The sequence below is a fragment of the Cariama cristata genome, unplaced genomic scaffold (assembly GCF_000690535.1).
Source record: "Cariama cristata isolate BGI_N322 unplaced genomic scaffold, ASM69053v1 scaffold30119, whole genome shotgun sequence".
Taxonomy (NCBI): Eukaryota; Metazoa; Chordata; class Aves; order Cariamiformes; family Cariamidae; genus Cariama; species Cariama cristata.
The window spans coordinates 3,643-27,927 of record NW_009635702.1 but is presented as its reverse complement, the minus strand read 5'-3'; the positions used below and the strand labels follow the sequence as shown (position 1 = coordinate 27,927).

The window sequence follows — 24,285 nt, the reverse complement described above, 5'->3', positions numbered from 1 at the left end:
CCCCCCCCCCCCAGTCTTAATCACCAGTGTGCAAAAAGGAGTGAAATGCTAATTTCAGGACTAAGGTGTGTTACCTTAAGCTGGTAACCAAGTATAATCTTAATCCTGTCTCATCTTGTCCCTTGGGTAAATTACGTAAACTGTCGTCTTTTCACCTACCTATCTGAAAGATGGAATAAAGCCGTCTGTAGAATATCCAAATGCTGTGGTCCTGAACTGTTCCAAGCTGATGTTGCATTTATGAAAAATGCACTGTCAGGTCTGAGTGGATCTGTTTGACACCGTCTCCTCTTCCATGCTGCCCAAACACAGAGATGGCAGATGGCTTGAGTCAGCACTATCTTTTATAGGAAGTGGCTCCCTTGGGATGGGGCTAGCAGGGGTATTGAATACTTTTGTGAAAGGGTCGGGATGGGGCTAGCAGGGTTATTGAATACTTTAGTGAAAGGTTCTGAGTAAGTCTTGATTTATTTATTTTTTTTAAATAAAAAACCCCCAAAACAACCCCCCCCCCCAAAAAAAACCCCAAACACTAATTAATTTTTCTTTGCACTGGAAATATGACTTGAAATTCTCCAACCAATAAGCTTGATGTGAGTAAATAGTGACTCTAAAAATGTTTTCCAGTTACTTTTTGAAAGGAAAAAACCTGACATTGATGGAGACCTTTTATGTCTACTGGACAACTTTTTTGGTGGTTTGTGGGAGGTGCTTACATGAGTGTCACCAATTTATATAATGAATATAACTTTTAAGGTCGAGAGCAGGCTGAACTGACTGGACACAGGCTGGCAAGCTTGGGATTAAAATTTGATCAGATTATCCACTCCTCTATGACTAGAGCAACTGAAACAACTGAAATTATAAGCAAACATCTCCCAGGTAAGTTACTTCCCTTAATTTTTCATTGTCTTCTGATACTTAGAACTGCTTCCAGTAGAATTCTAAGCTTGTTGTTAAGGTTGAGATGTTATTTAGCCAGCTTCCAACCCTGTGTGAATATGTCTATATTTGTAAAGAAACTAACAACCCTAATTCTGCTTGTTTCCAGTTCATCTTTAAAAATACAAGAGCTATCTGCCCTCTGAGTGACTAACTGCTACCTGTATGTACTGCTGTGTAGGAGAGCTCTGCTGGTTGCTCTTCACTTACGCATTTTGTAAAGCAAAGACTGTCACAGGTCATCTGGATTGGCTCTGTCCTCAGTCTCAGGGGGCAATAGTGCAGGAGAGAAGAGGATCATAAACTCTAGTGCTTGTAGTGATACTTGCCGGGTTAGTTAACAGACCCTTCTTGTGTGCTGTGCTATTTTATCCTATGTGCGGGGGAATATCTGGCACACTCGAAAGGTGTAGGGATTTTTTTAATGTGGGTGCTTTGTTTATGTGGGGGTTTGGGTGGTTGTGGTTTTTTGGTGGTTTTGTTTTGGTTTATTGTTGGGGGGTTGTTTGTTTTTTGTTTTTCTCCTACTGTTCAGACATACCAGAATCTAAACTAAAGATATTTGACTATACATAATTCTGTCTGGTATTTTAGCAGATATTCAGATATGACTAGCTGAATGTCAGTTCTATTAACCATTCTGTGTTTGTTTTCTTAAATATGCTGCTTCAAAAAAAACCCCAAACCCAACAAAACAAAAACACAAACAGCTCCCCAACCTCAAACTCCAAAACAAACATCCATCCCCCCCGCCCCCCAAACTATCTTTCCTTCCTCTGATTAAGTATCATAAGTGTAGCATTAACATTAATTAGCAGTGAGCAGTAACTGACATACAGCTTTAGATTAACATCCTTGCAAGTGCATTTCTTCAGAGTGCAGCACACTGGGAAGACTCAGCTTGTGTGCCAAGTTGATCTGGCTGTTCTCTGTTGGAAGAAACTTTGTCTTGCTGATGACAAAAATAGTTGTGTTGGAGAGATTCACACCCCTTGATGGGAAGCGTGTAGACCAAAATGGTCTTTAGGATGGAGAGGAAGACTTCCTTGAAGAAAGAGTATGAAAAAAAAAATGTATTGATTGTGGAGTTGTGGGCCTGTTTGCAGTGGCATGTGATGTTAACAACTCCTTTCTGAATGTATATTTAATATTTCAGGAGTCAAAAAAATCAGTACTGATCTGCTGAGAGAGGGAGCACCTATAGAACCAGACCCTCCAGTCTCTCACTGGAAACCAGAAGCTGTGGTAACTTTTTACTTAATTTTTTTTCTTTACTTGCTAAGTTTTGGGTTTGTTTTTTTTATATTGACAGTAGCGATAACTTGCAGTGTCTGAGCTAATGCTTTCCATCATACACCTTAGATAATTGAGTACTTTTCTCCTCCCCAATAAGGGTACAGAACAATTAAAATAAACAATCCTTAAGTATTAGTTCAGCCTCCAGTCTGCATCCCTATAAAGAAGAACTCTTTAGAAGATACCACCCATCTGCAAATGCAGACAATGGTACGTACCGCTCTGAGCTGTGCTTAACTCTGAACTCTGTGCCATTAGCAGTATTACGAAGATGGAGCTCGAATTGAGGCTGCTTTTCGAAACTTCATTCATAGAGCTGATGCAAAGCAGGAAGAAGACAGCTACGAGATCTTTGTCTGCCATGCCAATGTGATCCGCTATATTGTGTGCAGGTATGGTGTTGGATTGCATGTTCATCTGTGTTCTTTAAAAGGTCATAGTTTTACTGAAATAGTGTAGGTTTAGGGCACCACTGAGCTAGGAGATGTGTTGATTTGGCTTGTTTGAAGTGGTTGGAGGTCAGCGCCTGCGTTGTGAGCAGCTGCTTCTGCAACTTCATCACAGGATTAATTTGCAGATACAGGACACATTTGAAAATTAGAACACTGTCATTCTAATTCTAAAGTGAAAATGGCTAAATTGTTGCGACTTGAAACCTTTCTGTACGTCTGAACAGTCTGTTTTAATACCATATGCTTCCGCTTCCCATAAACCTGAGGACAATGCCTGTGTGAACTGTTGGGAAAGACAACAAATAGAGCATCTGACTGGATGCATCTTTTTGAGGTGACATGAATTTGGTCTTACGTAATGAAAAATTGATTTAGTTTTGGGAATTCTTTACTAATGGAAATTTTTGTATTATGTTGAAGTTGTATTAGTGTGTTTCTGCAGTAACAGCCAGTATCGGATTAGAGGGCAGAGTCGATCTTTCCGCTAACATCAGAGTTGTTCATGAAGGAGAAAACAGTTCTGGATCTTTGCCTGTCTCTGTATCCAGGCAGCTGAGTCTGTTTTATTCCTCTTCCCTATCAACAAAGCACTGTCTGTAAGATAATTTGTCTTGAGCAGGACAGATGTGATTAAACTTTAATCTGATCAATACCTACAACAATTTAAGTTAGCTTTATTTAGCTGAGCTAGTTGAATGCTAGCCCGTCTGCTCTGTGGACTGCTTTAGAGCTCTTCAAAATTGCTGTACTTAATGTTATCGATCAGGTAAACAGGCTATTCTTTCCTGTGCCAGAAAAGATTGACTTGTTCCTACCTAGGCTTTTTCTGAAATACTTGTATACTTTTTCTGTTTGCTGTTTCTTCCCTCTTTCTAACTTCTCTTCTGTGCCTTCTGTTCCAACCTATCTAATCTCACAGTTGAACACAATCCATGTAGTGTTCCCTTTGAACCTAGCTTGACTGTAGCTGTTTATTTAATTTCTTAGCATTTTTAAAAGTCTGTCATAAGAGCCAAAATGAAGTTATTCCTCAGTATCTGAGGCAAAAGATGTTTGAGATGACATGAATTTTTTTTTCCAGCTGTTTACCACAATTGATTGAACTCCTAAGACTGTTCAGTTAGGAATTTTAGAATAGCTGGAGACTAGCTGTGATACTGTATTTCTACAAAAAGCACGAGGTACTTTTTCTTGCCACTTCTGGGGAACACTGTAGCTGATGGAAAATAGTTCTCGTGAATTTCTTCCATAGGCACATGCGGGCAACTAGAATGAATCCTGTCATCTCATCACCTCTTCTCAGCTATTGTTACATACCCCCCCCCCCAAGTTGATAAAGTTAAAGTGTGCTGTTTGCCACTTACGCATTTGGTCTGGGGAGGAGGCCGTTGAGGTGGCGTGCCATCTCCTCTGCCTGTCCTGAACTGTGCAGGGGTGTGTGGCACTGCAGTTGACTCGGTGACCAACTGGAACCTAGGCCATCCATTGTCCTGGTTGTTATGAGGTTGCTCAGTGTGTCCAGCGACCTGACATTAGCGTTTCTACCTTCTGTCGATTTGAATTAATCCTGTCTACAATCATCCTACCCATCTGCTGGACTCAGCTTATGCAAGTGCATTGTTGGCACTGGTCCAGGTATCAATGCTGCATTTTTTCTCATCAATACCGCACAACAAAAATATTTTTTTCCAAGGCTGCCTGTGGAAGCATTTGCATGCAAGTTGCAGAATGACCAACAGTTGTGGGTTTGTTTGTTTTTTTTTTCCCCTCCCTCTTCCCCTCCTTATCTGGAACAGACGTTGGTGCTGTGAGGGCATGCTAATATAACTGTTTATGAATTAATAATTTTATTTTTTTTTAAATAGAGCATTGCAGTTCCCCCCAGAAGGCTGGCTGCGAATGTCCCTTAACAATGGCAGTATAACTCACTTGGTGATACGTCCGAATGGAAGAGTGGCACTTCGAACACTGGGTGACACAGGTTTCATGCCTCCAGATAAAATCACGCGCACCTGAATGAGTAAAACTGATGGCTGTCCAGGAGCTGCCTCTAGTCTCTTTGCACTGGTACATTCAGCTATGGTACCACTAGCTTTTCATCTGTTCTATTGGGGTGTGATGCTGTCTTAAAATGTCCTTTAGGCCCTTGCCCCTTCATACATATTCATATCTGCCTTTCAGTCCAGAAAAGAAGAAATTTTTGTAAGTCTGAAGCTGCCCAGTCCTCAACTATGCCCCAAAGCTGAGCTGTGGAATACAAAAAGAGATTGAATGTCTGTGTGCTCAGCAGTTGCAAGAGCATTGACTTTCCCCCCACCGCACCGTGAATTTCTATAACCAAAGCTTGCTCCTGTGGATATTTTTCTTCTGCAGGAAAGCAATTGGTGTGGGAATGGGAAGGAACAGCCTTGTATCACCCTGCAGCTAAAAACTGAAGACAAACCAGTTTGCTTCAGCTCTTGCAGAAGAAGTGACAAACAGGGTATTTTCCTGTTCAAAGGATAAGGCTTCAGTTTTTGTAAGCTGTTGAGGATGTATGTTTGTGTTTGTTTTATCAATCATTGTTCCCCTCTGCTGCCAAAAAAGCTCATGTAAACTGTGCCTGGAGGTTCTAAGCATAAAGCAACGAGGGTAAAAAAAAAACAAAACAAAACAAAACATTTGCCTCAGAGCTGTGGTGCTAGAATTAACTGCTGCTTATATTAAGTAAGTAAGTGTTCCTCCATCCTCAGGAAGTACTTTAAGCTATTCTGACCAATGCTTTTCAGTCTCATAAAGCCTTTAACTATAACTTGGACTGTAGGGATGAGTTTGTAGCAGTAAGCTGGAAGGAAAGGAAAGCAGCAATCTTCTGAAAGTGCTTCTGGTTACTGACTCTTACATTTTTGAGTACTTTCTCCCATTGATTTGTGTTTGTTGGCACCTTGCTTCTGGAGTAGAGAAATAACCACCACTGAGTTCAAGGTAGTGATAGTTCAGGTCAGAGATTCTGCAGTATTGGAGCAAACGCTGCTGCTTAAAACTACTGTTGCCTGAATGTATCTGTGGGATGGCTCTTCTAGGCCAAGTTTGTAGTACAGACACATCAGGCAGAATGCTTTAAGTGGCTCCTTTGTACAGCTCTGACACTGCTGGACTTGTCCTAGGAAAAATGCAGGTGGCCAAGAACTAGGTTTCATTTTTTGAGGTGGGGCTCAGAAGCATTTTGGCTTAAGGATGTTTGCTAGGCACCTGAACTGGTGTAGTAACTTGGCTCACTTTTAATAGCTGGGATGTTGAAAAATTTCACTATAAGCATAGTCTGCCATGGTGATAGCAAACACAAATAACTTGTTTGACAGGTTCTCTTATCACCAAGGATGTTGACGACACCCTAAAGTTGCTCCTGTCAGAGCTGTATGAAGCATAATCATGGCATGCAACTTAGCAAGACAAGGTTTAATGGCTTGTTTGACACAAGACTGCTACCTCAGGATGATTTCAAGTAAGCTGGGGCTAGGAGGGAACAATACATGATTGTTGTGTAGTGCAAGTTGGGGGGGCAAGAGGAGACCATCATGACGTCTCTGTCATTGATGCAATGAAAATAATTTATCAGTTTTTGTCTATTAACTTTTTAAAAGTTTTGAATAAAATAACTGGTTGTCTGTCTGTCTTGTCTCTTCAGTTGAATAGTTGTATGACCATCTCCTGTAGAACGTAAGGCTGAAGTGCTGCACAGTGACTTGTATGTCTGCCAGCCAAGCAGCCTTTGTATCCCAGGTTGCCTGGGGCAACCATTCATTTACCAACTTTGTCATTTTAACTCCAAATATCTGAAATGCAAACTTGAGAGAGTAGCTACCTCAGAGTTAATTATCATCACCTACAGCAACATGTGTGCAGGCACTGTAGCGCACAAGAGGGGACTGATGTCCTGGAGGCACAGCCCTTTGGATCTTGGCGTTTTGGGAGTGCCAGGGCTGCATCACTCACCACCACGTGGAACACAAGCACCAAAGCAAGTAAGATGGAAAAATTCTGTGCCTTTTTATTTGTGTGTGTGTGTGTGTGCGTGTGCGTACACATACCCTCTCACATACATACCTTCCTACACTTGCCCACCCCCCCCCGCGCCAATAAATCAGTTCTTGGTGGGCAGCCAGAGGACACACAACACCTCTTTGCACATGTACAGACATCAACAACATTTTCAGTGGCTCTTAATTTGGGGGGGAGTGGGTGGGTATGAAATTTAAAAAGTACATAATTTTTACAGTATTCTGACTTCCTATCTCTCAAACATTTTGAGATAATTCTTCAAGCCTTCAGTTGCCCAATCCAGTGTCATTGTGTACGCACAGAAGATACACTAGTTGTGTTAGCAAGGCCTGAACAAATTAGTGATTTGCCATGTCATAGTATCAACACAGCTACTTATCACCATGCCCATACACTAAACTGTGTGTAACTTTTAGCTACTCATTTCTTTTTAAATAGAAAGTGGGGTAACTATTTTTAACATGACACTTGGTTAACTAAAAAACCCCACACCCTTCTGCACCTTTAAAAGTGAACTTCTGGCCAAGAAAACACAATTCAAGCAGTATCAATCAGATTTAAAGTGTCTCCATAGGCTCAGTGTGGAAGAGCTTTCTTCACAATCATGAATGCTCAAATTGCTACATAAATTACCTTTTTTTTCTTTAATAGCTGAGGTAACGACCTCATAAGATGCAGTACAACTGGACTAACGCACATTATCTAACACAGTTAAAAACCATAATTTTCTTGACTGAACCAAAACAAATTACAAAGTGAAAGGCAAGGGTTTGGTAGTGGGGTGGGGTAGAGGTGTGTGGGGGATGGGGTGGTGGTGGGTGTGTGTCTGTCTACATGTACATACCAGTACTATACATTTAAATATTAAAAAAAAGAAAGCAAAGCATAATCAATGTAAAAAGCACAAAAAAGGAAAAAGTACTAGAGTATTAGTATCAGTCTCCCGGCTCTGTAACAAACTCCTATGAAAAGGGCAACGTCACCGTATGACAGTGCAAGAAGGACCAGGGTGGAGAGCAGCAGCTGCACGCGCAGCAACTTACCACAGAAATTTGGCTTTAACATGGTATTTTAGGCAATTAATCATCATCTGAATAATTTCTCCAGAATGACAAAGACATCATTTACATCAAATTATAAACACCTCCCCCTAAACTAAACCCAAAAAAAGCCAAAACCAAAACCTTTAAAGTAAAACTGTAGGGATTGTTTGAGACCACAGACACTGCTGCATCAAAAAGAAAAAGACCAAAAAAAACCCCACCAGACCCCAAACCCCCCACTTTATGAGAAAGTCAGTTAACATACTTGGTAACATAGCAAGTTATGTTTGTGTTTGTTTTTAAAATGGCTCTTAAAGAATGATCCTCCCCACCCCCGCAAGCCCCAGCTACTTGTCTGGAATATCACTGAATGACAGTCATTTGTGTCAAGTAGCTCTTTCTCCTGTCCAGCGCATTGGAAATTGACTTAATTAATTATAAAGAAAGAGCGAAATAAGCCTTATTGTTTAAGAATAATTTCTAAAATAGGAATGCTCTCCCACAGCGGAGAGCTATCGCACCAAATAATCAAACTTGGAGAGAGAGAGACATGAAAATACGTTCTGTTTGGAAAGCCCAGAAGAAAACAAATGTATTTTATGTGCCCATAGTAAGTGGATGCCACTTTTTTTTTTTAAAAAAACTTCTAAAAGAACAAAAATGTAATTAAAAAAAATATGTTACAAAAGGCACTATTAAGCTTGCAAAAGCATTAAGTGCAGTTTTTTTTAGGTTTGTACCAAATCATGAACCTACTGAAGGGTGTTCAGTTTGTGTACAGAACAGTCACGCTGCGGTGTACAACAGCCACCAACCCTGTCCAGGGCCGGAGTCCGACCTGGAACCAGGGTAGCGGGGAGAGCTGTGGGTGGGGGACGCACCAGCCCCTCCCGCCCCAGCCTGCCGCCTGCCCTGCGATGGCCGATGGCCGTGCCCTTGGCTTTCAGGTGGCCATGGAGGTTCCCTGCTGGCTCACTCACTGTGACACAGTGAATCCAGAGCCATCCCTTTTTACCAGCACAGCCCTGGCAGATTTTAATCTTCTGATCAGCTTTTATGTTGTAACAAGAGATAGGTTTGGGTTTTTTTTTAACTAGAGAGCTATCGACACTAGAGCACTCTGTTTCCAGAAGCCTTCTTTCAAGCAACGTTTAAACAGCTTGATACGGAAAACTGTCTTGAGTTTGGAAAAACGTTCTTCAGTCTCAGCATCGTACTGTCGGAACAAGTCATTCTTATGGAAGGCTAAAGAATAGAATTATTGACTGCTGTAACAAAAACTCATTACCACATCAAAACTAGAGACATAGTAAAAGCTTAGATTTCAATAAAAATAATTTTAGTCCTTAATCCTCTCTCTTTACAGTTGGGAAATAAGGAGCCACATCATGGGTCACTGACTACCACTCTAATACATTATAAACTAGATCATTAAGGTATCTTGCTGGTAAATTTTCTGAAATTATTGCTGATGTGCTTTTGTGTAATAACTATTAAAATCTGCTAATGTTAAAAGCTTCTGTGGGAAAAAAACCCAGCTAATTCTTGTATTTATTTTTTTAAATCTTCAAACTAACATTTAAAGGAATACCAGTAATTTCTACAGTGACCCTTTACTAAAGTACCGACTAGAACATGGTGTTTTTAACAGCCTCAGAACGAGCAAAGACTCAAGGTTGTCTGTGTAAATACGTGCATACATACACACATATATGTAAGAGTGTGTGTGTATTCAACTGTCTACACCAAACTGCTGGCGACAAACACTTTCTGTTTATGCACAGGGTTTCGCATTCATACTCAGTACTGGAAATTTGCCGTCTCATTACCCAGGCTTTCTTTCAGGCTTTTTGCTTTGCACCTTACTCCCCCTGCAAGTGGAAGAACATTTTACTTCTTGCCATCAGTTTCCTCTCCTAAGATTTCTGTTTACTGATGATGTGCCTCCTCCGGACTGTCCAAGCAAAAGAAATGCAGCTGAGGGCTAACGGGTTCATTACAGTAATGACACCTGGTGATAGTAGGTACCACCATTTCCAAGGAAAGGTTCAGCTCCCTGCTTTTCTGGCAACAAGGGTTAATTCATAGCGACTGGACAACTGCACTGACTGTCACCAACTTCTTGCGTATCACCAGTAATCTAGCTCATATATGGCATAAAGACATAGATTCTTTTTTTTTTTTTTAACATACAGTTGTCCTCAATTGAGGAAAAATAAATAGCCAAGTACAAACCTCATGTCACTTTAGTAACATTGTAGTTTTTTCCTCCACTCTAACAATGAAAATTTAATTGAAGTCCCAGGAAGATGAATCGTATTTTAGTGGGCAGGAGGCTCTGAAAAATAACGCAGTTTTAACAGAGCATGGTTGACACAAGCTGGGCTGTAGCGCCCAGGACTCCCAGGGTCTGGAGAGAACGAGGCGGCACTGCCGTATTTTCCTGGACTTCCTGTTACAGGACTGTTTCTTCCTGAATTAGGATACGCTGAAGCATTTGTAAGGCCAGCAGCGACGGCCTGGGACTTGAATCTTGCCTTCAGCGCTGGACTTGGCCAACTGAAAGAAACAAAAAGTCATTTTGCATTTTGTTAAGAAAACTGCAATAAGGAGAGTGGTACTTTTACTCAGTATCACTTGTAGATCTTAGAAATAACGCACCAGCAGCAAAAAATCGTAACTGGTAAGAGACAGGCCTGAGAAGACACAGTGACAGCACAATGTATTGTATGTAGAAATGTTGCCTCACCAGTAAGATGTCATTTGCTCCAAAATGGCCGTTAGGAAAAGAAACGGGTGCTTGTGAAGCACGTAGGCAGTTTTAGACCAACGACATCAGTAGAAAAGGCCATCAAGATCACTGCTGTTGCTGACGGGATTCCGCCCCCCCCCCCTTTTTAAAAATTTTGTTTGGATGCCACAGAAGTAATATCATTTTTCCGTATAGTAAATGCAAAATATTTCCTTTGTTAAATCAAAAACCCTTTTCTGTAAAAGCCTTCCTTTTTTCTCTAAATTTTACACCTTTCCTTTTTTCTCTAAATTTTACCTTAGGCAAGGCAGAATGACCAAAGATTGATTCTAGCATCTGTTCTTTCTTTTATATGTGATGCCGTTTCTTAAATGAGCCACTACAGAAAACACGCTATAAGCTAAAGATATTTGATAAGTTTTTAAAAAATAAATAAATAAAATCCAACCCACCCACCTCCCAACTATGAAAGAGAGACACACCATTTATTTAAAACCTTTTGAAAATAATTTTCTTCTGACAGACCTACTGGTATCAGTATCGTTAGTCAAACTGTATTTTGCAGTCAAAAATCCTACACACCTAATCCCAAAGTGACCTAGTGTGTCATTTCTTTGCTTTTGGCAAAATTAAGGAGGCTGACAGAGCAAGCCTTAGCATTGTCAAATAATTACAGTAATTGGTTTTACTTATGTGATAGAACAGTGATTACACTTTAAAATCTTGTGTTAAACTTTAGCACTTTAGAAGAACACCTTGGACCTTTCAGACAGCGGAGTAAGAATTAAAAGAGCCTGACAATTAGCCTATTTCTTTCAAAAAATTAATCACAAAAATCAGGGGACAAGGGAATTTGACTTTGAACAGTTAAGTAGTACAAGGACACCGTATCAACCAGGTATATAAAAATATTTCCCTGTTTCTACTCCAATTTAAACCGAAAAATCTTCGTGAGCTTCATGGTTTTTTCTAAAACTATACTTGATGGCCCCATTTCAGTGCACTATTTGAAATACAGAGACAAAAGAAAGCTGCTTTCTTTCCCAGTGCTTAGCATCAGGCATCATCTCTCCTTCTACTTACCATCTGCACTTCTTTCAGCCCTGTCACATGTGGTTTCAACTCTTTCCACAACATTCCTCCTGCTCCAATCTCTGCTAACTGAACACAGTTGCACTTTTCAGCTGCTGGCTCCCAACTCCTACTCTGAATTTTGTGGTCCATAAAGCCAATCAATTATATTTTAAAAATTCTCGCAAGCTCTGACGGAGCTTTAAAGGCTCTGTCTTTAAAGCATGTTTTGAAAAATTAATGCCTGTATTGAGAACTTCTTAGTGGAAATAGTTCTCATAATAAGTGGAATTTCATGCATTTAAGCAAACTAGAAGAAACAAGAGAAAAGTAGAAGTCAGTACAGGTCACTCGATGGCTTCTGTTCCTGGCCCCTTTCCACTCTGTTGTGTGGCACTGGGTCACTTGTTCCTTTTCTGAGAACTTTATAAGGACTACATATAAATTGTAGGCTAAGCAAGGGACTCTTCAGTGTTCTGACCAATGTCTGTCACGGTGGAAATAAATCTTCACGTTAATACAATTACCAAAAGGAGCCATTGGTATGAAAACTGTTCTTTGGGTCCCCAAAAGCTACAGTATTCAAAATAAAACGTATAGAGGGCATAACACGTATTCATGCATCCAAACAAATGCAGTCTGCTTCCATTATCTGTTTAGCAAAACATGGTATTATCTCTAAAAACGGAACACACAGCACTGTTCGCACTAACAATTCCTTTGGACTGGGGTAATAGAGGGTAAAAATAAAAACAATAATAAAAAGATGCCAGAAGATACTAAATTCACTTTAACATCACTCTGCACCACCTAAGTACCTCAAAGCAATACAACATTCTTCAGTGCATCCACAACAGGGATGAATTACCAACTGACATCCCACCTACCATTAAGACCAATGAAGGGACCAAGCACTGAGTAATAAATCAGCAAAGTGGAACATTCGCCAACTGGAAAACGCTTATGCTCGCAAGAGCTTTGTTTTCTGATTTGTCTGTATAGATGTGCCCAATTTCTTTGGAACCGCAGTGTAATGGAAGGAACTTGACTGCAGCACCAGTAAACTTTCCTTATTAACAGACACCAGCCAAAGAGGATTGGTGATTAATTTCAGGAACACACTAATAGTTAATACAGTTGAATATTTAGAACAAGGTTTTTGTCAGCAACAAGGCCTGAAATTCCAGCTATTTAAGCTGTTCTGCAGCTGACCTGCTAAAAACTTTATTTCAACTCATTTGATTCAATTTGCAGAAATACCTTTGCCTGTCAGCTGAAGAGTACGACTGCACCGCATGTTTCCATTTGTAAACAACCGGGTACTTCTGTGGATCAATCTCTACTCCTTCTATAGCTGCTAAGACATCACTATCCAGCTTTGAGGGCTGCTCCCTGGAACACAAACAGAACTAGATGAAGAAAACTCCGTATTTGTTCAGGCAATAAAACATCCCAATTCAAAACCATTTAGTTTTGATATAAGCAAACAAATTGCCCATGCTCCTCTATAAACATAGTTTCCCTATGAACTTTTTCTAGCAGGCCCACACATAAATGACTGCCCATTATTACACAGTAAAATAAAGGTTTTGAAATTTTAATCTGAGGACATCCCAAGAGCATAGTAAACACTTTGTTAATCTAAGTTATGCTCATCGTGAAGTCACAAGCCTGTCAGATGAACGAGAAACAGCAAAGTTAACTGAAACTGATTTGGAAACAAAGGCTTCTCTTCTTCTTCCTCCTGTTTTAGAAACGGTGTTCAGGTAATCAGTTGCAAGAGAACCGTGTATGGCTACTGTACAAGCACCGAGGCATTTTAAGATGATCACTCAAGGTGGACTGCACCTAGCGTTGCTTTGTATCACATCATCCCAACCTTGCTGTCAGTGATAGTATAAAAAGCATCTTGTTTTGCACACATAAACCAAAGGACAAATAAGTGTTGAAAGAGACAATTCTTACCCAAGCAGGAATAACTTCTTAGAAATATCATTTGTGGGTAAAGCCTTCAAAAGAAATTTCTGGGAAAAAAGCTCTTGACGTTGTTGCGCCTCATTAGTCTGAATTCCCAATTCCATGGAGAGTCTCTCCTTTTCTAATGGTATTTTGTGTTCTGTCCTTAACTTGGTCTCTCCAGGTTTACCTGTACCACTTGGCTCACAGGAACTCGCTCGTGAAACTGCATAGCAGGTCTTATCCAGATGGTCCTTGGATATTGTCACCTGACTTGTTCCTTCAGCCAGAATTCTCTCATTCTCAGTTTTTTCAGTGATTTTATTTGATTCTCCTGCAACCTCTTGTTCTTGGAATGACAGGCTTTCAAATTCTGACATTAAATTGGAAACGGGCGATACAAGGCATTCTTCTCCATCATGCAAATGCTTTCTGTCACTAATTATCCTTTCACTGGACACAGGATTACAAAATCCATTTTTGCTGGAAGAAGCCGCCTTCTCATAGTGCCTGCGGTGATCTGATGTTTCTATAATGCTTACTGTACGCTCCATTGACAAGATATCACACTCGGCATCTCCAATAGCATCAATGCTAGGTTCTTTGGATGCAATAGGCTGGCTGATATTCCGTGCTGCATTTTGTCTGTTTTTAATTTCTTCTAAGCTCATGTCATCATCATCCTCATCCAAAAATGCTCCAACAGAAACAGAATTGCAGCACTTTTTACTCCTGCCTGTAAACAATTAAGAGCAATGCATAAAAAGACTTTCAACAGAATGCCAGTCAAATAAACGAGGAACAAATACACAATCTTTATGCCTTATTCAATTTATTGAAGCTCTCTCTAATTTTATTTATGCAAAGGCGTGAACTAACCTAACCAGAGCTACAAATGTAAAATGACAACATTACGGCTCTACCTTTTTTTGCAAATAACCTTTTACATCCTAGTCATTTGAGAACTGTATATCCTATACTCCTTACTTCATTCATTAACCCGCAACAAAGGATAAAGTCAGGATAAAGCAGAACAGGGTAGGAAAATGCTACTGATATAGAATAGCTTAAATTTTCATCTCTTCCAAAGCACAAAGGCTTATGACTAGTCCAATGACTAGCCTGCAGGGTCTTGTCAGGCTTAGGTTTATCCCAGTACCAAAGCCCCTTCAGATCTAGAATGGCACAGGAGAGAAGGAGGAAGGAGCATAAAGATTTGGCACTAGCGTGTGCCTTCTATAAACACATGGCAAGCAGCGGTCTAAGAAGATATAAAAGCTTTCCTGGGTTTTGTTCAGTGCGTCTTTCACCCTCAACTGTAAAGAATTATTCTTTTATTCTAAAAAGTTATTTATTCTGCATCTGTGGATTACAAAATTCTATCATGTAAGATTCCCAAGTCCCAAATGCTCTGAGTAAAAACATACTGAAGATAAAGGTTTTCTTACAGGAACTTCACTTGGGGGCTACAATCCAATAAAGTACTTTGTACAAAAGGTAAAGAATATCTAATGAGATCTGTTCTAATTCTCCCACATTCAGAGTGTTGTTAGCTGCTTTTTCAATATGATAATCAGACCGTTTGGATAACAGATTAATAATAAGCAACGGCAACAGCTGAATACTACTTCCCCCGGGCACCAAGCTTTTCTCTCCCTCTTTTCCCTAGGTACAACCTGTTGTTTGTTGCACTTGCCCTTTTCTTACCAGAAGGATGTGGAGTTTTATATCTATTGCAGGTTTCATTTTCCCCTGTTTCTTGCTGAGCCTTTTCGCTCATTTCCCGATGACTCAGGTACTCTTCTAATTTTCGCAACCCCTCCTGGGAAGACAGATCAACAAAACAGCCCAGAAATTCCCAGTATTCAACCCAAGGGAACCCCAGTTCATGAGCTAACTCCCTGCAATAAATAAAATAAAACGAATCATTTGTGAAGACATAAATATTAGTTTGACAATAACTTTCTGAACACATTTTATCAGTTATGAATAGGAGTACAAACGTGCAACCAGGCAACACAATTCCGCAACAATCAACAGTCTGCGAAAGCGACACACACATCCTTAGTGAACATAGTATTTTCTATCTAATTTCTTCTAGAATGTTTTCCATTTTCATCTACTATTCTTACAGTTAGCACCACAAATATTGCTCTTTTTAAGCCAACTGTATCTAGACATCAGATAGAGATAATTCCCACCAATGTAGGCATAATTTGAATGATGCTCCATTCAAGAGCTTTTTCTATTTGGGAATGGGAGAAGGTAGGAGGAAGTGAGGGGTTATTTTAATGAAAGAAAACTAATCAGCTTTTAACAAAGTATGTTTTTTCCATGTATTGCTGATACAAGTTATTTTAACAGCAAGGTCACATACCACAACATACAGCTTTTATAAAGCAGCACATTTGTATTAGGATCTTTTCATTCTGCTATCTTTTTAACAATCCATCCATTTTACAGAAAAAGTAGGCTATGTCTAATTTTAGATCTTCTGACAAATTAGGCAAGTAAATGTTAGACAAAAGCGTTCTATACATACCATTAATAATAGCAAAAATATCTTTACTCCCAAAGCTAAGAAAGCTAGGTCTCACATTCTTAGCTATTTTGTTTACACAAAAATCCAACTGCAATATACTTCACAAAATATTTCTGCCAGTAACGTTTGCCCTAAGACATTGTTCAGGAAGTAGTAACTGTACTCTCAGCACAAGTTGTCTGCTTTTAATTGCTCCGTCTATTGCTAATTTTTTATACTGCTGTTCTTTTAGATACCTTCCAACTCTTTCAAGACCTCTCTCCAGATCAGATTTCCTGACATTGTGAAAGAAGCCAGCTCTCTCTCGAGGTGGAGTCTTCCAAAGCCTGCGAAATTCTTCAGCCTTTAAAAAACAGAAATCATTTAAAAAAACCTGCCCCCACAATATGAAACTAACTCAGTGCTGACTATATCTACCTACAGGTCTAGAAGACATTTACCTGTTTGCTGTCTACATGTAGACAACTCGACTTCTGCCACAAGTATTGCTCAACTCTAGCTATGAAGAATCTCACGTTGGATTTAAAGTTACTCCTCCTAGTATTACTGGTCACTTTGATCTCATAACTCTTTATTAAAAGAGTACAGACCATAACATACAACCATCTTAAAGTAAACTGCATAGATACCAAGTCTGCCTGGTTTTAATTTGTGCGCAGCAAGAAACAGAAGTATGTCTTATAATTTTGCCACATCATTATGATTTTATTTAATTACAAATGCTCTCTTGTTCACTGGTTTCTAGGATGCAAAGGTGATATTTTTATATGTACATATTTAACTCCACAGACTTGCTACAGTTATTAGAATATATTCTGGCTGTCTACTTTGAAGTTTGAATTTGAACCCCTAAAGGGAATAAACTTAACGGATTTTTATAAACTCTCAAACATTATGTCTTTATATGATAAAAATCAGCAACGACAATTAAGAATTACATTCAGACATCAAAATATCTGTCCGCATTCAAAATAATGCATTGTTTACACCCTAGGAAAAATTTTTCCGAGTACAAAATATATTTACATTTCTGTCAAGTGAACAGAAAATTGACCAACAAGCATATTTAGAAGAAAAAAACATTAAGCATTTTGGTAAAAGTCAGTCCTGAAGAATTCGAGCGTTAAATGACAGAAAGTCCTCAATGGTATTTATTCACCATTTCTAAAGCTGTCACATTTCCAGCATGTTCATATTAAACAAACAAGTCAAAGAAACACCTGTAAGTTTACAATATATCGAACCGGTATCTAAGTATTCCTCCTGAAAACTAAAGATTTTGCTTTTCTACTACACAATCAATACTTTTCCAAAACTATCCTAACACCTACTACTTGGTCATCAGTTTTTCCATTCAAAAAATATATATTAATGTTAATTCAACAAACAGAAGTGATAAACTACTTCAAACATCCAGTGTCAATTTCCAGAGATGAGATAAAGATATAGTTAAGATTTTTTAAAACCGATTCATAGCCACATTGAAAAGCTTGCTTTCACATTAGAACGTTAGAGCAATTATCTGTAAGACATTGTCAAGAGCGCTCTTTGAATAGATTCCAATAGGAAAAATAAAAGAACTTTCTTTTGAATGAACTTCCACTCTTCTTATTTACACCACGTTTCTGTTTTCAGCAATAAAAAAAGTATTTACAAATTTCTGTGCTTCTCCTCCTCTCTGGAGGAAGATCCATCTCTTCAAGAAAAAGGGAGCCAGAATCTGTAACAGGAACAAGCTACACCACACAGTGAACCATGGGCGGATCTTCTAATGGTCCTTTATTAACAAAAAGGAAAAAAATACGCATTAGAGTCATATGAAATTCTCTCCTTACCTTTGAGGGGCTCATGGGGCCTGCAAAAGCTCTTATCGACAACACTGGGTCTTTGGGACTGCCAGCGTATTTAGATAAAGTTCTTTGGGGGCTATCATCTGTCTGATCGGGTGACCATGGTGCACCAATAACAGGAGCTGAGGAATTGTCTTCTGCTCTCAAGAGTGGTACATAGTATCGACCTAAAATAAATAATACAAAGCTTTCTTTAGAAATTAATGTTACATTAGCCTGCTGCTTCTTCCTAGAACATAAATACACCCATACACTCAACCATTTGACTTTATTTCATTAGTAAAACTACTTGCAATTGAAACTCACTGTTTCAATATTTATTGCCTGCTTACAGATTGTATTTTAGTACGGGCTCCCTTGTCTCTCAAATACAAAAATACCTGCACTTATACATACATTCCTTCCCTAAGGATCTTCAAAAAATTTCAAAACCTCCTTTTGCAAATGCCTAAGCTCACATGTGACAAAACAGTGAAAAGTTCTATGTCAAAGAAAGTACACAACTCCTCAGCGTGACAAATAAATCTCTTGCTCCGTAAAGGTCTTTTGTTTGCTTTTAGATTAAACTTTCTGCTTCAGGTTCACTGAATAAAATAAGGGCCAGGCCTATGTTCCGGAGCTATGAAGATAACCTGGTGATCCATACAGTAAGAGTCCTGACTATGTAATTTAAAAGACAAAAAGTTTTCTGTTCTTGTCAGTTGTAGAGTTTCTCTTTGGTTTTCACAGCACTGTACAACAGCATCATAGAAAGTAAACAGAATAGAAGGCAGCAAAGAGCCAAAATACAAGCCTGATACAGTATAAAACTCTGAATACAGACCTTTCAAGTACTCTCTTAGTTTTTCTTTCAATTCTGCAGATTTATTCTTGCTTCTTTCACAAACTACCTGTTAATATAATTTTAGTTGTTTGTTAGTAAAGCACAAGATATCAATCTCAAAGCAACTGCAACGTGTGTTCTTTTAGAATAGTCGCATTATTGGCCTCTACCCATCTCATCCAGTACTTTTAATTCACAGCAGAACAAAGTGCTAAAACACACCCACATCCATAAAATGAATATTGTATAGAAAAGGCAGTGAATCATAAAAATCTAGAACTTCTCCCCAGATACAATCAACATAAAATATTTTTAATGTTGTCAAAGATTTACACTCTAATCATGACACTAGTATCTCACTACAAGCCTTCTACCTATAGTAGTTAGTAAATGTTTGACCTTGAAATATATTAATTAGGCACAACAGTTTTGGTTTTGTTGTGGACATAGCAAGACTTACTTCTGCTGGAGTTTGATCATACTTATTTCTTGGATTTTTTACAATAGCTGGGTGTGAGGTAAGCACATTAACAACATCCAAATTCCCAAATTTGCAGGCAAAATGCAATGGAGTATCAAATCCCTGCAGTGGGAAAAAGGGAAAAATTCACATGCATTTGGAAACATCAGAGAGTCAATCCCATGTATTTTATTTTGAGACTGGGAAAAGCAAATACATGTCATGACTAATTATCAGGGCTCTTAATAGATCTTTTCCCACCACACTGTAGAATAATAATAATAATGAAGACCCACAAAACTCGTGCATAGCTCATTTTGCTAGAAGTGTCCCCTTCTATTCTCTTCCCTTCTCCCTTATGCATCCTTAACACCTGCCAGTTGTTTCCGTAATAGGAAGAAACTGTCAAACATTCAAATCTTACCATTTTATCTGGTGTATTAAGGTAAAGGTCAACAATATATTGGATGCGATTCTTCAACATTGTATCATTATCATCTGGATACATAAGCCGCATAAATTCAGGATTTTCCAAAGTGTCCAGTAATAACTGGCAGATACCAGGCTGATTCTCCTTGGCAGCAACATGCATGACATTGTACCTACACCCTTCCTGAAAAATACAGACAGACGTTAGAATGAATTGAAATCTAAAGCGTATCGGTGTAAGAAAGCTGTTAACTGATTTAAACTGTGAAAATACAAAGGTTCCCACACTGAGAGATCTAAATACTATACTTAGATTTTTGTTTCTTAATATTTTATTACAAGAAGATGTTTACAAAACAGTACATAAACATTCAGAACTGCAGTAAATTATAGGATATTGTAAATATTTATGCATCTTTATACCCACGTTATTCTTGCAATTAACGAAATTATTCTCAGCTAGTCTTCTTTTACATCTAGGGCAAAAATGTGGCAAGAAGGTATATTAAGTTATCACATAATAAAAGGAGGTAGGAAGTTCAGTGTATAAAAAGAACAGGAAAATGGGTGTGTATATACATAAAAAATTCATTTTGCTGTAATATATTACATACAAAATTTCAACAACTTCACAAAGCTGGTCTGATAGAAGTCATTCGTTAAAGTAAGATCGTCAGCATCTGCTAAACAGTACCTTATACATGGATTTTTGATGCAGAGCATGTTTGAAATTTAATGGTGGTGCCTAGGTAAGCAGCGCTATAGGAACACTTAGTTACAGCCTAGGCACTATCCTGTTCCTTAAAATCATTCTATTTAAAAAGGATTGGAATTATTTGGAGGAGATCAATACTATATGAAGACAAGACTATTCTTTCACTACTGGATAAAACTATTCTTCCGCTAAAGAACTGCACACTCAGTTTTCACTCTAGCTCTTCTGGAGCAGAGAGAACTCTCAGTTCTAATGTGTGACTTAGGCGAGACAGACATCTGCCATGTTTCTTAGTTTTCAGCTAAAACATAAACACTGAGAAACTCTGCACTGGTGGAAGATCTCTTGAAGCAAGAGTAGGAAACAACATTCCTTCTAGTTCTGCTTATCGGGCCTCAAAGCTAAATCACTAAGCCAGAACTTGGATTTTTCTATTTTAATTTTTTTTTTTTACCTGTACAACTGTTGGATTGTCTCCCGACCCAATCAGATAGCGAGGGTTACTCCAAATAAGTTCTGAAAATGTTGCTATATCTCCTTTCTCGACAGCTTTCCGAAGTTTAGCAGTAAGATCTTGAGTACGTGGACTTTTATAACTGTTGGCTCTCTCCTTATTAGCAGTTTCAGTCTCAGGGGAGCATAAGCCATCTATCAAAACACAAGTAACATGTTTCTAGACACATTCTTTTCAGTGATCACTATTTTCATACCGAGACCATGAAACCAGCTTTTAATCTAAAATGCATATTAGCTTTGCATCTTTCATGTACAGGAGTAAGAAAATTGAGGTCAATGACAAGATATTTAAAAATACTAGAAGGTTGTAATAGGGAGGGAAGAGAATATGACTTAATCGTCTTGTAAAACTGTTTCAGACTTTAATAGGGACCGGTAAATTTTACAGTTACCAATCTGCTTCCATCCAAACTTAAAAGCAAAATTCAACAAGAAGTAAGAACTTTCTGATATTAAAATTGGCTTTGCAGTTCTGTGACTACTGAGTGCCTTTAATCTAGCAACTGGGAACACTGAAATATGATCAGTGTTTACCATTTTATTTCTGACTTACTTAATAATTCAGTACAGTTTTAATACATTGTGGAATTTTAGCAGCGCCTTATTAACCTGAAAATCCTGAAGTCCGTGAGTAAAATCAAATCCTACTAAATATAACCACAGATTACTAAGCAACTACTAATCTATGCAGGCGATTACCATCATTTCAGCTTTAGAAGAACAGCAACATTTTAGCGTAAAATTCATGTGAACCAGAACAAGGACAATTGTTTTTAAAAGTAACCAGTTTACTTTACCATAACATATATCACAGAAACCATACATTGAATGCCAAACCTTATGCTTCACAACACAAAAAATAGTACTTCCATAGATTCCTGGGGCTCTAATTAACTTCTGTGGTAGTTCTTTACAAAACAAATGCCAGGATTCCAACATACTTCCCTTCTTTTTTTATTTCTGTACATAAACTTTGGTGCTCCTTTCTTGGCAAAGCATCAATTAACTTTAAGGATGACTTTTCCAGTGACAGTATCATTTTTTACAGAAGTAAAACCAGATTTGAATTTAAAAATTTAAGTATGTTTTTTATTGCCTGTTTCTAATTTATTTCACAGAAAAAATTTAATTGAATACTGGTTGTCATATCTGTTTATACAGCAATTTTATTTGGTGAGTAAGCTCTGGAGCTGTGATCTAACATTTGTTTACAGCTTATCTTAAACACCACCACTCTAAAGGGACTTCAGTTTATTAAGACACTTCACCTTTAAAATTTTTTCTGTTATTAGTATACTGGTTATGAAGCTGTTGCTTCTCTCATAAAAATTAACAGACTGTATATTGCATCTACTGTACACATATGAACATCCTCACTTACCTCTGTTAAATGATCCCATTTTCACTGGAGACAAACATAAAGAGGACTTGCTTGGAGATGGGAAATAATCACAGATTCCTTTAGCAAATTTCTCAGCATCCTCTCTGTTTGAAAAAGCTTTAAAACGGGAACCCTTAATCATCTTAACAGCTTGGAGAGCTTCCTTTTTATCTTCATAAACATGTATTCTCTCTGCAACAAAGTACAATCAAAGTTAAAGTTATTTCAATAATCTCAGATTTGTTCCTAGAAACAGATTATAAAATTCTCAGACTATCCTGCCAGCTTTGGTCTCAAATTGCTTCTCTACTAAACAAGGTGTAAGAATCAAAAGTCCTTTTAAAAACCAAATAGAGGAATTTTACACACTCCAGCTAACACCCGGTGATGTGTGTACAGTGTTTGGCCATTCATACCAATCAATTTCTGACCATCTTTTCTAATAGTTGGGCCAGCTTCAACAAGCGAGTATTTCACATCCAGATTGAAAAGCAAACCAGAGCTTATTCACCCTGCGTTACTTTCCATATTCTCTTGTTCAGAAAGATCAACTATGTAAGTGATCCACTCTCACAACTTTAAGATCTACATAGAACCTTAGATATTAATCAAATCCTTCTCCTTCCTCTCTTTTTGCATTAATGTTAATTTATTCAAATTAAGATATCGGAATATACTTTTTATGAGAAATAATACTTACTACTGTCTCAGAGTAAATGATCCTTTATGCACTACCGTAATCCTGTCACTAAATAATTTAGTAATTCCTTATTGCACTATTCATCAATAAAATGTGAAGAACGACTGATGCTTCCAGATATCATTTGGCATTAAGACAGAAAGGAAAATATGAAATCTGTTAGAAGAGATCATTTAAGCTTCAGTTGATGACAGTATAAATAGTTTTTTGATTGTTTATTTGCAGGATTACTTTTTATTCTTGGGAGGGATTAAAGACACAGGAGGGGTATGAGAGCAGCAGTAGGAAATAGTTTTCTTCATCTGAGCTACATCAAGCAGAGGATCCTCACGTGTATCAACCATTACGGCAGAACCCCTGGGATGTTCTACAACTGTGTTTCTATGCCCAAGAAGATCCAATAAATACTATTTACAGAAACAAAAAAATACTTCAAGCAATGCTTAAAGTACTAATTCAGCGGTGTTCCTATCACCTGCTATATAGAAAAAGGTCTATTTAGACATGATTGTAAAATGTTTATCATTGGAAATAAAGGAAATTAATATTTACCATTCCTTGCCAGTATGTCATCGTAAACTGGACAAACACCATAGTATAGTGGTGGATCTCTAGACGGTGTCCGAGTACTAATTTGTGAATCAACGCATCCTGCTCCACAGACTGGAGCTGAACAGTTCATGTGCATCACAGCATCTTCCTCTGGTGGGTTCAGACCTACACAGTACCCAAAGTCCACCTCTTCAGAAACACTTCCATGACTGTTGCGATTCACTGCCGTAGTTTTCAAAGCCTTTTGTGCTTCTGCCCGGTTGCTATCAGATGGGACATTTCCAGCAGCCTCCTCTGACAGAGGAGATCCTTCTTCCTCCAACGCTCCTTGCTGCTCCAACAATGCTTGAGCCAATTTTTTTTCAAAAATAAACCTAGTAGTTGAGGTAATGGGCCCACATTTCAGTCCCGCTCTTATAATTTCTTCTCTAAGCTCATCAGGGGTGAGCTGCTTCAATCGGGATAATATTGCATCCATTGTTATTCCACCTATAGGCAAGGCAAAAAAAAAAGAGGAGATAAACTGTAAAGAACTACACAACTTTTTTTCTGCTATTTAAATGCTGTATTAAAGCCAAGGGAAAAAAAAAGTCTTGTAACAATTTCTCTGATTCTGAAGCAATCATGACAGTTGCAGAGCAAACAAAGTATTTTTCAACTCAACATATTAAAAACATTTTTAAACTCTTGATATAAGTCTGATAGCTTATTTCCTCCTCTCACAACTACCTGAAAGAGTATTTACAGCTTACATTTTATTCTTT

General features: G+C 38.3%; 2 protein-coding genes across 2 annotated transcripts in view; one reads left to right on the top strand and one right to left on the bottom strand.

The window, feature by feature from the left end:
- The window catches only part of PGAM5 (phosphoglycerate mutase family member 5), a 6,708-nt gene extending 1,836 nt beyond the window's left edge, over positions 1-4,872 (top strand). The window contains exons 3-6 of the mRNA XM_009707653.1: positions 757-882; positions 2,099-2,187; positions 2,497-2,630; positions 4,556-4,872. Of these exons, the coding sequence (XP_009705955.1) occupies positions 757-882; positions 2,099-2,187; positions 2,497-2,630; positions 4,556-4,706 (500 nt within the window). The 3' untranslated portion in view covers positions 4,707-4,872. The remainder of the gene's footprint in view (positions 1-756; positions 883-2,098; positions 2,188-2,496; positions 2,631-4,555) is intronic.
- A 5,223-nt stretch (positions 4,873-10,095) lies between these two features.
- On the bottom strand, positions 10,096-23,999 carry ANKLE2 (ankyrin repeat and LEM domain containing 2). The gene is made up of 12 exons (XM_009707652.1): positions 23,522-23,999; positions 22,270-22,461; positions 20,827-21,020; positions 19,653-19,841; positions 19,229-19,351; positions 18,769-18,835; positions 17,931-18,112; positions 16,332-16,438; positions 15,261-15,454; positions 13,563-14,289; positions 12,858-12,989; positions 10,096-10,333 (listed from the first exon to the last, which is right to left on the bottom strand). The coding sequence occupies exons 1-12, from the start codon at positions 23,997-23,999 to the stop codon at positions 10,096-10,098; spliced, it is 2,823 nt and encodes a 940-aa protein (XP_009705954.1).
- Positions 24,000-24,285: the final 286 nt, after the last annotated feature.

Coding starts and splice junctions, on each gene's coding strand:
- ANKLE2 (XM_009707652.1), bottom strand. CDS start 23,999: ATGGATGCAATATTATCCCGATTGAAGCAGCTCACCCCTGATGAGCTT. Junction 19,842..20,826: donor ACAATCCAACAGTTGTACAG/GTAAAAAAAAAA, acceptor TGTATTTTTCAG/GAAGGGTGTAGGTACAATGT. Junction 16,439..17,930: donor GCCCCATGAGCCCCTCAAAG/GTAAGGAGAGAA, acceptor TGTTTTTTAAAG/GCTGAAGAATTTCGCAGGCT.